At 40.8% G+C, this 15,671-nt stretch overlaps 1 protein-coding gene across 1 annotated transcript; it reads right to left on the bottom strand.

The window, feature by feature from the left end:
* Positions 1–469: 469 nt before the first annotated feature.
* SLC25A5 (solute carrier family 25 member 5) lies at positions 470–3,430 on the bottom strand. The gene is made up of 4 exons (XM_081277026.1): positions 3,229–3,430; positions 1,757–2,243; positions 1,394–1,534; positions 470–891 (listed from the first exon to the last, which is right to left on the bottom strand). Exons 1-4 carry the CDS (start codon positions 3,337–3,339, stop codon positions 734–736), a joined length of 897 nt encoding a protein of 298 aa, XP_081133152.1. The 5' UTR covers positions 3,340–3,430; the 3' UTR covers positions 470–733.
* Between the last annotated feature and the right edge of the window lie 12,241 nt (positions 3,431–15,671).

Genomic DNA, 15,671 nt, shown 5'->3' with positions numbered 1-15,671 from the left:
TTAAAAGTGAACAATTCAACTTATAGTTCTTGATTACTATCCAAAGGACTGGGCAAAGTGAGTCTAGGGTCCTTTCTGGAAGTTATTCAGCTGTTATCAGTCCATAGGAAATGGACCAATGTATTTTGGATACACTGGGCTCAGATTTCATTTTGCTAATGTACTTGGAATGTTGACAGGTCATACAACTAAGTTCTTCTTTGTACTATTAGCCATGGATTTACTAAAGTTCACCTCAGGACACACTGCAGCATTTACCTAAATGTAGTACTTACTCAAATGTGAAGTATATATATATTTTTTTTTAAATATTTTTTTAGTTGTATTTGGACACAATATATTTTTATGCACTGCTAAGGATTGAACCCAGGGCCTTGCACATGCTAGGCAAGTGCTCTTCCACTTAGCCACAACTCCAGCCTGCAAAGTATATTTTTAATATGAAAAGAAACAGCAAACAAAACAGAACTGTTTTTAGATACTTTTATTTCTTCAAATTTGTTATTTATCAGGAGTGACTGAAATAAAAAATATAATTGAGTCCCATCATTATTGTCATCATTATCATGGAAATGGCTTTAAGAGAAAACTGGTCAGATGAATATTATTGCTTCCCATTTTCAACCAGCAAATAGTTGCCATTGATAAACAGCCAAGAGTCTGTCCAGAATGCTTGATATGTTATATAATACAACATGCCTGTTCACAGGCAGGGAAAAACTTAGGAAATAACTTATGTGAATTTCTTGATTTCATCGTACAAGACAAGTACAAAAGCACCACCCATGCCTCTGAGAACATTGGACCATGCACCCTTGAAAAAAGCTTTGCCTCCTTCATCACGGGCAATTTTCCTCCAGCAGTCAATCGTGCCTGTATACATGATGTCAGCTGCAAAGAATAAAAACACGGTTAGAGACCCAAGCCAATCAAAGCCCTAAAATTCACTAGACTAAATAAAACAGAGCCCCAGCTGTAAGAACTAATGCCAGTTTTTTGCTTATTTGCAGTGCTGGGGAGCTAATAAACCCAGGGTCTCAATCAAGTGCTCTACCACTGAGCTACTACACCCCAGCCCCTAATGTCAGTTTAGAACTCAACATTTGCACATGAGCACAGGCAATACTGAAATATTAATGCTGTGATTGGAGAACAACAAGCATGTGTAGACTACCCACCGGTCTTAACCCCTAATACCATTTAAGCACCCTCATTCATAGGCATCTAAAGGGCCTGCTCACAGGCAACTGTGTAGCAGCCAGATGCTACACAGCTGCTATCAGCCCCACCCCTTGGCCTGAACACACTGCCATTTTTAAAGGAAGGCATCACTAGTTTGTGACTACAGTTTTCCCATGCCCATGACTTTATTTTCTGCTCAAGTGCAACTTACTTCCTTTGCGCCCTGACTGCATCATCATGCGGCGGCGAACAGTATCAAATGGATAGGAAGTCAACCCAGCAACAGCAGTGACAGACTGTGCAATCATCCAGCTGATGAAGATGTGAGTATTCTTGGGATCCGGAAGCATTCCTGGGAATAGAAAAGAGGCACTTTTATCAAAAGGCAGGGTTTTAGTGACCTATTTTCCATACCCTCCAAACATTTAATCTGTTCATGAGTGTTGAAAGGGAGGAGCTTGGCTTCCCTCAGCAATTAAAAACCAAATCTCTGGCCCCTGGACTATCAGGTTGGCATAATGGTCTTTTAAACTGTCTCATAAGAACACAGCTTCAAAACACAGAGCAAACTTACCCTTTGCAGTGTCATAGATACCAAAGTAGGCAGCTCGGTAGATGATAATACCCTGCACAGACACATTAAAGCCCTGGTACAGGCCCTTAATCCCATCAGATTTGTAGATCTTAACCAGGCAGTCACCGAGGCCTTTGAATTCCCTTTCAGCTCCGGCTTTCCCCACATCGGCTGCTAGGCGGGTTCGGGCAAAATCAAGAGGATATACAAAACACAAGGATGTGGCCCCTGCGGCACCGCCTGATGCCAGGTTCCCTGCAAAGTAGCGCCAAAACTGGGTCCTCTTGTCCACACCACCCAGGAAGATCTGCTTGTATTTATCTTTGAAGGCAAAGTTGAGAGCCTGGGTGGGGAAGTATCTGATGACATTGGCCAGGTTACCACGCCAGAAGGACAGGATTCCCTGCTCCTTGGGAATACGAACCACGCAGTCTATAATGCCCTTGTATTGCTTATCTGCAGTGATTTGCTTGCTGGCATGTTGTACCTGAAGGACAGAAGGAGGCCAACAGGGACAGTTATAACCATGGAGAAGGGAAGAGCATACATATATCATTTCGTTCAACACCCTTCGATGTTGGCTTTCCTTTCTCCAAATCTAGTCTTCCACATCACACAGGCTGGACCCTACTTAATGACTGCCACCCTCATAGGGTAAAGGGGATCTGCATCACCAGAGGCATTAAGCCTCCACCCCTTGGGGTGGGGAGGGGGCACATTCAAGTGGAACCGTGACCTTTAGACCCGGGAGAAAGGTCATTACCTTAGTCTCAGGTTCAGAGGCATTAGGGTGAGTCCCACGTAGGGCGCAGTCACCTTGTGACTGTGGCCTACCGCTGTTTCCTCCTGCTCCACCCCCCTACTCCTCTCCTATAGGTGACCGGTGGGCTACCACCCCTCCACTTGCCCCGGCGCGCCCTCTAGAGCTAGAGCCAACCAGCGCGCAGCGCAGTAGAGCAGGCCCAGGGACCGCGGCGGCTGCGCGGGGGCGGACGTACAAGGCACATGCGCTGCCCAGCGCCGGCCGGAAGCTGGCGAGGTTTGAGCGCGGTTGCCGGCTAGGCGGCCGCTGGGCCGGTCCGCATGGCCATAGCAAGGCTGTTATCTCCTTGCCGCGACCTTGAGGTCTTCGGTAAGGACAGGTGTTCCTCCTTCTACCTCCGGCTTTCAGGCTTTGCCCTTGACCCTCATGCCTGGGGTGACAGTCTCTCCCAGACTGCCTCCTGCGAGTTCGCTGCCTCGGCAATACCGATCCCTAGGTCTCACTTCCCTTGGTCCCCGACCCCTTCCCAGACTCAACTACTGATCACTAAAGGCACCTCCCTCAAGTTTCCCTTTTGGTTCGGCTCTGTGGTCACTCCTGCCCTCACCTCCCCACAAGTCTAAATAACTAGCAGCGCCACCCTTGGGGACACCCTCTTTCTGCGCTGACCCCCAACTTCCTGGTTGGGCCCTGAGATCCCAGGACATACCTGCAACAGCAGCTTGACCCGCTCGATGGGCGCAACCGCGGTCTTGGAGATGGCCGCGGCCACTCCACCAGCCAGGAAGTCCTTGGCGAAGGACACAGCAGCATCTGTCATGTTGGAAGAGGAGGAGGCGGGCTACTAAAGGACCAGACGAGATTAAGAACCGGCTTTGACTCCGGGCTCTGGGGCGGAGCGAAGCAAATGGCCGGTTTATATAGGGGAAGCCGGCGCCCCGGCGGCCGGCGTCAGGGGCGGGCAGGGGCGGGCGCCGAGCCCCGGCGCGCAGGGCAGCAGAGCCGCTGAGTGGCTCGACGTGCCCGGGGAGGAGCCCTGGAGGTCGGGCCAGGCGCCGCCTTCCGCGCCGCCGGGGGTAGCCCGCGGCACCCGACCGAGCCAGAGGAAGGGGCCGCCTCATGGAGTACCTAGCACCTAGACACTAGACCCTGTGCCAGGCCTAGGAGTGGGGAGGAAGGGCGAAGTCAACAGTGTGCTTAGAGAAAAAAAGCCTTGTAGCGAGCGGGGCCAGACCTAGAGGCACAGTAGTTACCGGGACACCAAGAAAACTCAGTAATCAAGATAAATAATATTGAATGCAATATTTAAAAATTTTCATATAGGCAAACCACGACCTGTAGGCTGGTCACTTGTTTTTGTAAATAAAGTTTAACTGGATACCCCCGACTGGGATCACAGTGAGACAAGTGAATCAAGGTCATACTAGTGCAGGATGGGATCCTTTATTTATTTATTTATCTTTTGGTTAACCGATGGACCTTTTTATTATTTATTTATTTATATGCAGTGCTGAGAATTGAGTCCAGTGCCTCACACATGCTAGGCAAGTGTTCCACCACTGAGCCACAAGTCCACCCTGGGGATCCTGTCTTTATTTAAAGTTTTCATCATTTGCTTATCATGAATTTTTGCATTACTTTTTTGGGGGGAATTGACGTCAGGGGCACTCGACCACTGAGCCACATCCCCAGCCCTATTTTTGTATTTTATTTAGAGACAGGGTCTCACTGAGTTAGTTGCTTAGCGCCTTGCTAAGTTGCTGAGGCTGGCTTTAAACTGGTGATCCTCCTGCCTCAGCCTCCTGATCCGCTGGGAATACAGGCCTATGGCACCACACCGCACTGCACCGCACCGCATGCCGGGCAGCATTACTTTTGACTTAAAAAAAAAAAAAACAGTGCATTAAAATAATTCGTCTTGATTACTGAGTTGTTCCTCACCAAGGTGCATAGCTTGATTCACTTCACCCTAGACCTGGCACTGCCCTGAAGCTGCACCAGTGAAGCCAGAGAATATTGGGGGAATAGTAGGGCTAGGACACTGTCACCATGCCCCAGACCCCAGTTTGCAAATACAATTTAACAAAATTTTTTCAGAAAATTGGCCTAGGAGAGTTCAAAGGACTGGGCTGAGGGTTAAGAAATGATTTTAGCCAGAAGCCTAATACAGAGATTGTAACCAGAAAGGTTAACAGGCTTAAGAAGGTTAAGAACTAGGTTGACATTTGACTCCCTGGACCCCAAGTAAAGTGCTCTTGGATTGAGTAGATTTCTGAAGTCCCCAAAGGTTTGGAGGATTCAATAGACTTAGACCCACAGCCATTGTGTTCATAGACAAGTGTTCACAGAGCCCCTTAATCCCTGCACTGGGTAAGCATTTGCCACAGATGTCCTTAAAAGCTTGAGTGCACTCCCTCAGGTTCAGAACAGCAGCAGATAGTGTAATTGCAAATCCCACATCTAAATAATCATAACAGTGTCTATAGAGATGAGGACAACTTTTAAAAACAGCAACTGCTGCTGAACCTTAGGTACCCAGACTTTCAGAATTCTCAAGGGCAGAACACCAGCAGGCCTGTGCTCACTGAAGGCATAGTAGCATATTCCCTCATTTTCCTCCCCTGCCCTCTCCCACCTTCTCCAAATCTGCCCACTAGAAGACCAAATTCTACAGTTCCTCCAGGATTGTCAGGCTCTTCTACAAATATACTCTGTAATTTGTTAGTCTTCCCAAGAACCCTAGCAACCCAAAGTGATGGGTGCAAACGACAGGTGTTCAAAGAGCAATTTTGAATAAGGCTTGGTGATTCTAGGGGAAATCTTTGACCTGTGTTAGTGAGAGGCTGAGTGTTTTTCATTAGCTGATTATGACAGTAATGCAGTAGGATACAGAAATGACCTGGCTGTACAGTGTTAGAAAATGATAGGGTATATTCTCTGAAAGCCACAGTCACTTTTACTTCTGGTAAGAGAAGTAACAGCTAAAGCACAATCCTATAGAGGGTTTTATTTGGAGGGAGATGGTTTTATAATGCATTTCATAATAAAATTTAAAACCTTTCTAGTTTGAACCCCTGACATCTGAAGTAATGCATTTTATTCAAATGTTAATTGCTCCTTGATATACCCCACTAATACTAATAAACCCCTTTTCTGTGTGTGAACTTTCATTGGCCACATCTGCTATTCCCTTTCAGCACCATGCCCCTACTCTATTCTATTCCAGAGCTCTTTTACCATTTCAAGCACTTCCCCATTTACCGTTTTGTCAGATTTCTTTCTCTTTCTCTCTACATGCATGCGCGCGCACACACACACACACACACACACACACACACACAGGCATACAAAATAGGATAAAATAATTACATGGAATTTGTCCCTTCTCAGTCCATGAGTAACTAAGTGTAGCTTTACTGAAGATGAAATACAATCTAGGTCATTTAAAAACCACTTCCTGACACAACCTAGAATTTTGCTAAGTCCACAGTGATTTAGAGCTCTCCTAGTTGCCTATTACCATGTATACTTCAAGATTCAGGATGTTCTTAAAAGTGTCAAGATCATAAAAGACAAAGACTTAGGAACAGTCAAGGATTAAGAGACTGAGACCTGAAAACTTAATGTGTTTTGTGATACTGGGCACGAAAAAAGAAATTGGTGATACTGTTGGTGAATTTTGAATATCTGTAGGTCAGAATAGTAATACAACTATTCTTAGTTATGGTAGTTATATAAGATGTTAACATTTAGAAAAGCTGGATAAAGGATATATAGAGGGGCTGGGTTTGTAGCACAGTGGTAGAGCACTTGCCTAGCATGTGTGAGGCCCTGGGTTTGATTCTCATCACTGCATATAAATTTAAAGGTCATCAACAACTAAAAAATTATCCTTTTAAAAAAGGATATATAGAAATTCTTTGTGCTTTTTTTTTTTTTTTTTTTTTTTGGTACTGGGGGATTGAACTCAAGAGTGCTTTACCACTGAGTTACATCCCCAGTTCTTTTTAGTTTATATTTTGAGACAGAGTTTTGCTCAGTTGCTTAGGGCCTTGCTAAGTTGCTGAGGCTGGCTTTGAACTCGTGATCCTCCTGCCTCAGCCTCCCAAGTTGCTAGGATTACAGGTGTGCATGCACCACCATGCCCAGCTCTTTGTACTGATTTTTTTAAAAAAATTAAATTTGTTTTAATTAGTTATACATGACAATAGAATGCATTTATGCCCTTTGATATATCATACATAGATGGGATATAATTTCTCATTTATCTTTGTGTACGTGTTATGGAATCACATTGGTCATGCAGTCACATATACATATAAAGTAATAATGTCTGTTTGGTTCTACTATCTTTCCTATCCCACATCCCCTCTCCTCCCCTCCCTTCACTTCCCTCTATCTAACCTAAGGTAACTCTAATCTTCTCTAGTGCCCTGCCCTCTTATTGTGAATTAGCATCCACATATTAGAGAAAACATTTGGACTTTGTTTTTTGGGGGGATGGGCTTATTTAACTTAGCTTGATATTCTCCAACCCCATCCATTTAGTGGCAAATGCCATAATTTTATTCCTCTTTAAAGCTGAGTAACATTCCATTGAATATATACACCACATTTTCTTTATCCACTCATCTATTGAAGGACACCTAGGTTGGTTCCATAGTTTAGCTATTGTGAATTGAGCTGCTATAAACATTGATGTGGCTGCATCACTGTAGTATGTTGATTTCAAGTCCTTTGAGTATAGACCAAGGAGTGGGACAGCTGGGTCAAATGGTGGTTCCATTCCAAGTTTTCTGAGGAATCTCCATATTGCTTTCCAGAGTGGTTATACCAACTTGAAGTCCCACAAGCAATGTATGAGTGTACATTTTCCCCCACGTCCTTGCCAACATTTATTGTTGCCTGTATTCTTGGTGATCACTATTCTGACTGGAGTGAGATGAAATCTTTATGTAGTTTTGATTTGCATTTCTCTAATTGCCAGAGATGTTGAATACTTTTTCATATATTTGTTGATCGACTATTTTTTTTTCTTCTGTGAAGTTTCTGTTCAGTTCCTTAGCCCATTTATTGATTGGGTTATTTGTTTTTTTTTTTTTTTGGTGCTAAGTTTTTTGAGTTCTCTATATATCCTAGTTCTTTATATATCCTAGAGATTAATGTTTTATCGGAGGTGCATGTGGTAAAGATTTTCTCCCAATCTGTAGGCTCTCTTCTCACATTATTGATTCTTTCCTTTGCTGAGAAGAAGCTTTTAAATTTGAATCCATCCCATTTATTGATCCTTGGTTTTACTTCTTGTGCTTTAGGGGTCTTGTTGTGAGGAAGATCCTAGGCCCACATGGTGAGGATTTGGGCCTACTTTTTCTTTTATTAAGCACAGGGTCTCTGTTCTAGTGCCTAAGTATTTGATCTACTTGGGGTTGATTTTTGTACAGGGTAAGAGAGGTTTAATTTCATATTGCTACATATGAATTTCCAGTTTTGCTGCCACCACTTGTTGAGTAGGCTATCTTTTCTCCCGTGAATGTTTTTAGCACCACTGTCTAGTATGAGATAACTGTATCTATGTGGGTTTGTCTCTGTGTTCTCTATTCTGTACCATTGGTATACATATCTGTTTTGGTACTAACACCATGCTGTTTTTGTTACTATAGCTCTGTATAGTTTAAAGTCTGGTATTATGATACCTCCTGTTTCACTTTTCTTGCTAAGGATTGCTTTGGCTATTCTGGATCTCTTATTTTTCCAAATAAATTTCATGATTGCTTTTTCTATTTCTATGAAGAATGTCATTGGGATTTTAATAGGAATTGCATTAAATCTGTATAACACTTTTGGTAGTATGTCTGTTGTGATATTTTCTTCTTTGTCTTCTATTTTAGTAATTTGAGTTTTGTCTCCTTTTCTCTTCATTAGCAAGGCCAGGGGTTTATCTATTTTATTTAGTTTTTCAAAGACCAAACTTTTTGTTTTGTCAATTTTGTCAATTTTTTTTTTAAATTTTAGCTCTGATTTTAATTATTTCCCGTCTTCTACTGCTTTTGGTGTTGATTTGTTTTTCTTTTTCTAGGGCTTTGAGATGTAGTGTTAGGTCATTTATTTGTTGACTTTTTATTATTTTAATGAATGTGCTAGGTGCAATAAACTTTCCTCTTAGTACTGCCTTTATAGTGTTCCAGAGATTTTGAAATGTTGTATCAGTGTTCTCATTTACCTCTAAGAATTTTTTCCCTTGATTTCTTCTACTATCCATTCATCATTCAATAGTTTATTATTTAGTTTACATTTGTTAGAGTAACTTCTATTTTTTTACTTTATTGTTGATTTCTAATTTCATTCCATGTGGTCTGATAGAATGCAGGGTATTATCTCTGTTTTTTGTATTTACTAAGAGTTGCTTTGTGGCATTAGATATGGTCTATTTTAGAGAAGGAGCCATGTGCTTCTGAGAAGAAAGTATATTCACTTACTGATGGATGAAATATTCTATAGTTGTCTGTTAAGTCTAAATTATTGATTGTATTATTTAGTTCTATACTTTCTTTATTTAGTTTTTGTTTGGAAGATCTGTCCTGTAGTGAGAGATGTGTGTTAAAGTCACCCAGTGTTATTGTATTGTGGTCTATTTGATTCTAAAAATTGAGAAGGGTTTGTTTGATGTATGTAGATGTTCCATTGTTTGGGACATAAATATTTATAATTGTTATGTCCTGCTGATATATACTTCCCTTAAGAAGTATGAAATGTCCTTCTTTGTCTCTTCTGATTAACTTTGGTTTAAAACCTACTTTATCTGAGATGAGAATGGAAACCCTTGCTTGTTTACATGATTCATATATGTGATAAGTTTTTTTCTCATCCTTTTACTTTCAGCCTGTGGATGTCTTTGCCCATGAGGTGAGTCTCTTAAAGACAGCATATTGTTGGGCCTTGCTTTTTAATCCAATCTGCCAGCATGTGTCTTTTGATTGATGAGTTTAGGCCCTTAACATCCAAGGTTATTATTGAGATATGATTTGCATTCCCTGTCATTGTGATTTATTCCTGGCTTTTAATTTGATTTAGTTTCTCCTTTGGCTAAATGTTTCTTTAGTGTGGATGCTCCCTTTGTTGGTTTTTACTTTTTTTCCCCCTTTTTATCCTCATGGAATATTTTGTTGAGAATGTTCCGTAGTGTGGGCTTTCTAGTTGTGAATTCTTTTAATTTTTGTTTATCATGGAATATTTTAATTTCATCTTCAAATCTGAAACTTAATTTCACTGGATATAAAATTCTCAGTTATCATCCATTTTCTTTCAGAGCTTGAAATATATTATTCCAGGACCTCCTAGCTTTGAGGGTCTTGGTTGAGAAATCTGTTGAGATTTTAATTGGTTTCCCCCAATACGTAATTTTATTTTTTTCTCTCACAGCCTTTTTAAGAGTATATCTTGGGCTGGGGATGTGGCTCAAGTGGTAGCGCACTCGCCTGGCATGCGTGAGGCTCTGGGTTCGCTCCTCAGCACCACATAAAAATAAAATAAAGATGTTGTGTCCACCAAAAACTAAAAAATAAATATTAAAAAATTTTCTCTGTCTCTTTAAAAAATATTAAAAAAGAGTATATCTTTATTCTCTGTGTTAGTCATTCTCATTATAACATGTCTTGGTGTTGGTCTTCTGTAATTTTGTACATTTGGGGTCCTGCAAGCCTCTTATATTTGATTTTCCATTCCATTCTTTAGGTTTGGAAAATTTTCTATTATATCATTGAAAAGATTGTGTATTCCTTTGGTTTATATCGCTGCTCCTTCATCTGTTCTGATAACTCTTACATTTGGTCTTTTTATGTTAACCCATAATACTTGGATGTTCTATTCATGGTTTCTTATTATCTTCTCTGCATGTTTGACTCTACTTTCAGGATTATGTATTTTGTCTTCATTGTCTGAGGTTCTATCTTCCAAGTGGTCTCGTCTGTTGGTGATGCTTTCTATTGAATTTATAATCTGGTTTATTGATTCCTTCATTTTGAGGATTTCTGTTTTTTTTTCACAATCTCTCTTTATTGAAGCGATCTTTCACTTCCTATATTTTTTCTTTGATTTCACTCCTTATACTATCCTTTAATTCGAAGATCAATTTAACTATGCACATTCTGAACTCCTTCTTGGACATTTCTTCTACTGTGTGATCAGTGGCTTCTGTAGTTAGAACATCTTGGTTTGTTTGGGGTGTCTTATTCCTTTTTTTTATGTTGCTTGTGTGTTTTGCCATCTAGCATTATGGATGTAAGGCAGCACAAATTCTACCCTGTAGACCTGTAGTGTCCCTGAAGGTTTCCAGCACCTCACCTTTAGTGATGAGACCAATACCAACAGCACCCAGTATAAACAATATATAGCCTTAAACCTAATAGCTCCCACTAAGGCATCTACTACTTTCTTGCATTAAACCAAAATGATGAGTTCAATAATTTTAGTATAAACAGAAAATTTGCTAAAGTGATTTACAATTTCGAATGGTGGACAAGAAAACAGAAGTAGGATAGTATGCAGTTTTCACAAAGGAGGAAGAAAGAAGCTAGAAGCAAAGATTCACAGGAAGAGTGGAAGAGGAGCCAACAGAGATTGGCTGTGGGTTGGAGAAAAGTTGGAAAGAGAATCCAAGAAAACAGACAAGTGATAAGAAAAACATGAACAAAGAAAAAAAATTAAAAATATACAAAAATAACAAAAATGCAAAACACCATTCATATATCATTGTCCTCCATACACTGATGCATAAAAAACACTCTAATCCAAATATGGTAGTGATGTTAGAGAATGGAAAAATAAAATAAAAATACATCTCAATGGAATGTTGAACTGTATCCATCAGCATTCAAAAGTTTCTCAGCCCTGTCTCTGAGATCTCATGGGAGCACCAGGCCCAGAACTGCCCTCAAAGACCCAGTAACTATCCCACCAATATGGGCTTCAGATACCTCAGGCCTGGCCACACTGCAATCCCAAGATCTCAATGATGCTCTTTCTTGCAGAGAGACCACCAAGGATACACTCATGCAAAGGAGCAACCCTGAGATGCAGCAGCAAGACAGAGGCCACCAGCACTCCTAGCAGGAAGACCCCAGGTGTCTCCAAACCCACAGGCACCCCCACACTGGGCTTGCAGGTCCTGACTGTAGTCCCCAGACAGATGCTGTTGTGGTGGTAAATCTGCTGGCACTCTGGCCCCAGGCCCTGGTTAGTCCCCCAAGATGGGTGAAGCCACTTGCAACCAATCCTGGAGTCTCCCCCGCAGTGGTCCTCTAGGCAATGTTAGCAGTGGTAGTGCTGGTGGTTGGTAGCAGCAGGTCAGCAGCAGCGGTACTGCAATGGTGTCTGCAGTGGTGGCTGCAACTGTAGCTGTGGAGGCAGCGTCACCCAGATGATCTCTGGGGGATGCAGCAGGTGGCTGCAACTGCATGGGCAGCAGTACCCAGAAAGAAGACCTCCAGGCAACCTCGGGGTGGCAGCAGCAGTATCAGAGGCAGCTGTGAAGGCTGTAGTGGTGCAGGCTGCAGCTGATTGGAGAAGACACCTCCTGGCATCAGCAGCAGTGACCTCAGAGGTAGCATTGGAGGTAGTGTTGGCTGTGCCCAGAGAAAAGACCTCCAGACTCTTTGTAATTTTTAAAATTAAACTTTATTTTTAACTGATACATAAAAAGAAAAATACTACATATTAATGGGATACTATGTAATGTTTTGATACATGCATACATTGTATAACTTTTTTTGGGGGGGCGGGTATCAGGGATTGAACTCAGGGGCACTCCACCACTAAGCCACATCCCCAGCCCTATTTTGTATTTTATTTAGAAACAGGGTCTCACTGAGTTGCTTAGCACCTCACTTTTTGCTGAGGCTGACTTTGAAGTTGCAATCCTCCTGCCTCAGCCTCCCAAGATGCTGGGATTACAGGCAATCGCCACTGCACCTGGCTACATCGCGTAACATTTATAGAGTTAAATACATCTGAAAACTTCATAATTTTTTTTCTTTTTTTCTGTTACTAGGGATTGAACTCTGGGGTGTTTTTACCACTGAGCTACATCTCTACCTTTTTTTAAATTTTATTTTGACACAGAGTCTCACTAAGTTGTGAAAGGTGGCTTCAAATTTGTAATCCTCCTGCCTCAAACTCCTGAGTAGCTGGTACTACAGATATGTACCACTGCACCTGGCCATTTACCTTTTCTTTATAACGAAAGCTTTCAAAATCTTTTCTTCTAGTTTTTTGAAATGTACATTGTTACCTATAGTCACCCTACAGTGGAGTTTCTTATATATTCTGAATATCAACCTCTTGTCAGATGTATCTTTGCACAATTTTTTGCAACATTATTGTAAGTCTGAAAGTTGAAACAAACAAACTAAGAGAGCTCAGCGGAATAGAAAATAATATTGATGATAAGAATAATGTTGTTTATATATAGCTGACCAATTCATTAAAATCTCATTTCTCTAGTGAGACATGGTAGGGACTGTGTTAGTAACTATTTTGTTTCTTGGAGCTATATAGAATACAAGACAAATAAAAAAAAAGAATAAGAAGAACTAAAGCTAAGGCAGTGCCTAGTAATTCTCATGAAAAAAAAAAACAAGGAAGAGGCTCAGAAGCAAGACAAGGGCCTTAGATATACATGTACCAACACCCAGAATATGGGTAATAAAGTGAATGTAAAATTTTAATACAAGCAGGAAAACACAATTTTAAAGGTATTGTTCAGTTTCCATAGAATGGGACTTATGGCTGACATCTGGAAAAGGAAGAATAAATCTGGTTCAGAGAGATTCCATGTAGGAGGAGAGGAGAGCAATAATTTATTAAGAAGGTATAGTCAGGGCTGGGGATATAGCTCAGTTGGTAGAGTGCTTGCCTCACATGCACAAGGCCCTGGGTTCAATCCCTAGCAACACACACACACACACACACACACACACACACATACACGCACAAGAAGGAATAGCTAGTAATTCATTGGCTAGAGGGTAAATGTGTTCATCAAGAATGAAAAGGAGAAATGAAAGTGATTTTAGTTGTGAAGGTATATAAGAGGTACTGCTTAGGTAGATAAAAAAGATATGAAGAATTTATAAAACTGTGATAGAATCAAGAAATTATCACAAACATGGACCATCTGAATATCTGCTGGAAGTTTCATTTTTTTGTTTGTTTGTTTTTTGTTTTGGTGGTGTTGGGTATTGAACCCAGGGCCTTGTGCATGCAAGACAAGCACTTTACCAACTGAGCTATACCCCCAGCCCAGTTTCATTATTCTGATGGCAGCACATCTGGCAAGTTTGTGACTCTCTTCCTGATAATTCCAGTTTGCACACAAATGAGAAATAATGAATACATTGCTAAGTTGGGCTTAAAACAACCAATAAGAAAGATCTGGTTAGCAAAGTGAAAGTGACAGGAATCTTGGGGAAAGTGACCATGCCATCTGGATCTGTTAAGCAAAAGAATTGGTCACATAGGTTAATTGGCGTGTGTGTGTGTGTGTGTGTGTGTGTGTGTGTGTGTGTGTGTAGAGCTCAGAGAAAAAGTAAGTGTGATATCCTGTTCAGATACCAAAAAGGAAAATTCAAGAGGGAGGGGGATCCAAAAACAAAATATAGATCTGCACAATTTAGTGAAATTCCAGTGAGAAATTAAACAGGCGAGATATCTAATAAACTACAGGATCCATATAGATTATTCTCTGATGAGCTCACATTTTATAAGTACATGTAAAGATGACAAAAGGAGGACTAGGCTTCCTAGTACAAAGACCAGAGTATCACAAATCTCCAGGAACTGAATCATAAGGACAAAAGTCCAGAATATACCCAGGCTCATAAAATGGGAAGAACTGCAATAAAGTGTTCTAATGCTATATTTAGTGCAAGACATTTAAGGATAAAGAAGTAGAACTTAATTGTAGTGTGTGTGATAAAGAACTGGGGGGGGGAGGGATCTTGTCTGTGAATTGGTAATGCCCCAAAGGGCTGAATGTTGGGTGGACAGCTCAGGGGGACTAAATGGTAGAAGCTTCATGAAGGTAGATTTCAGCTTGACAAGATTACTTTCTAAAATATGAGGTAGTTCAAGGTCAAATATGTTGCTGTGTGATGTGGTGCACTTCCCATTCTTGGAAATGCTAAAATTTGAGGTAGACTAGCCACTTAATATGGACACTGTGGAGGGGATTGCTGTGTTGGTTGGGAAGGGAGGTCTACAGGCCTTCCAGTTCTATGATTATATGGCTCTATAGTTTTTTTTTGATGGGGAGGGTGGGTGGGTACTGGGGATTGAACTCAGGGGCACTTGACCACTGAGCCACATCCCCAGCCCTGTTTTGAATTTTTTTTCTGAATCTGCTACATTTTATCAAAGAAGTATTTTGCATTTGCAGAGGCACTGAAAAGTTATTGAACCAGTAAGCAATATAAAGGTTACTGCATTCTTTGGAAGAATTGTATTATGTATGTTCTTTTTTAAACTTTAAATTTATTTATTTATTTCTAATTTGTTATACATGACAGCAGAATATATTTCAATTCATAGTACCCATACAGAGCTAGATCCATAATTTTTTTTTTAAAAAGTATGCATTTGTAAATTAAAAGTGAATAGTTGTTTTCTAATGATTTACTCAGGCTTTTCTTAAAATGCTGCCATTTGAGACTATAACAATTTCACCCAGTAAAATATCTTGATATTTAACTGATAGGTCTAAAAAATCCTTTCAGAATTAAATCCAGATCTCAGATGTTGCGGTTGAAGCACCTGCCTGCCTTTTTGTTTTCCTTCCTTATTCATAGTAAAAAGAAAAAGCAAAAGAAACAAATGCAATAACCTCTTCTTTGTCTTCCTAAAAATGTAAGCTGATTTTCAGAAGGCAGTTAGTAGTACATCCTTTTTCTTTTTTTAAACTTTTTATTCTAAATTGTTATATATGACAGCAGAATGCATTACAATTCGCCTATTTTGTATTTTATTTAGAGACAGGGTCTCACTAAATTGCTTAGTGCCTTGCTTTTGCAGAGACTGGCTTTGAATTCATGATCCTCCTGCCTCAGCCTTCGAGCCACTTGGGATTACAGGCCACTGCGCCTTAGGGAGGCCCTAAGCAAC

Source organism: Spermophilus citellus (assembly GCF_964194105.1).
Source record: "Spermophilus citellus genome assembly, chromosome: X".
In the NCBI taxonomy this organism is placed as follows: Eukaryota; Metazoa; Chordata; class Mammalia; order Rodentia; family Sciuridae; genus Spermophilus; species Spermophilus citellus.
The sequence above is the reverse complement of the archived record's forward strand: the minus strand, read 5'-3'. Positions and strand labels throughout refer to the sequence as shown.

Coding starts and splice junctions, on each gene's coding strand:
- SLC25A5 (XM_081277026.1), bottom strand. CDS start 3,339: ATGACAGATGCTGCTGTGTCCTTCGCCAAGGACTTCCTGGCTGGTGGA. Junction 2,244..3,228: donor GGGTCAAGCTGCTGTTGCAG/GTATGTCCTGGG, acceptor TCTGTCCTTCAG/GTACAACATGCCAGCAAGCA. Junction 892..1,393: donor GCAGTCAGGGCGCAAAGGAA/GTAAGTTGCACT, acceptor TATTCTTTGCAG/CTGACATCATGTATACAGGC.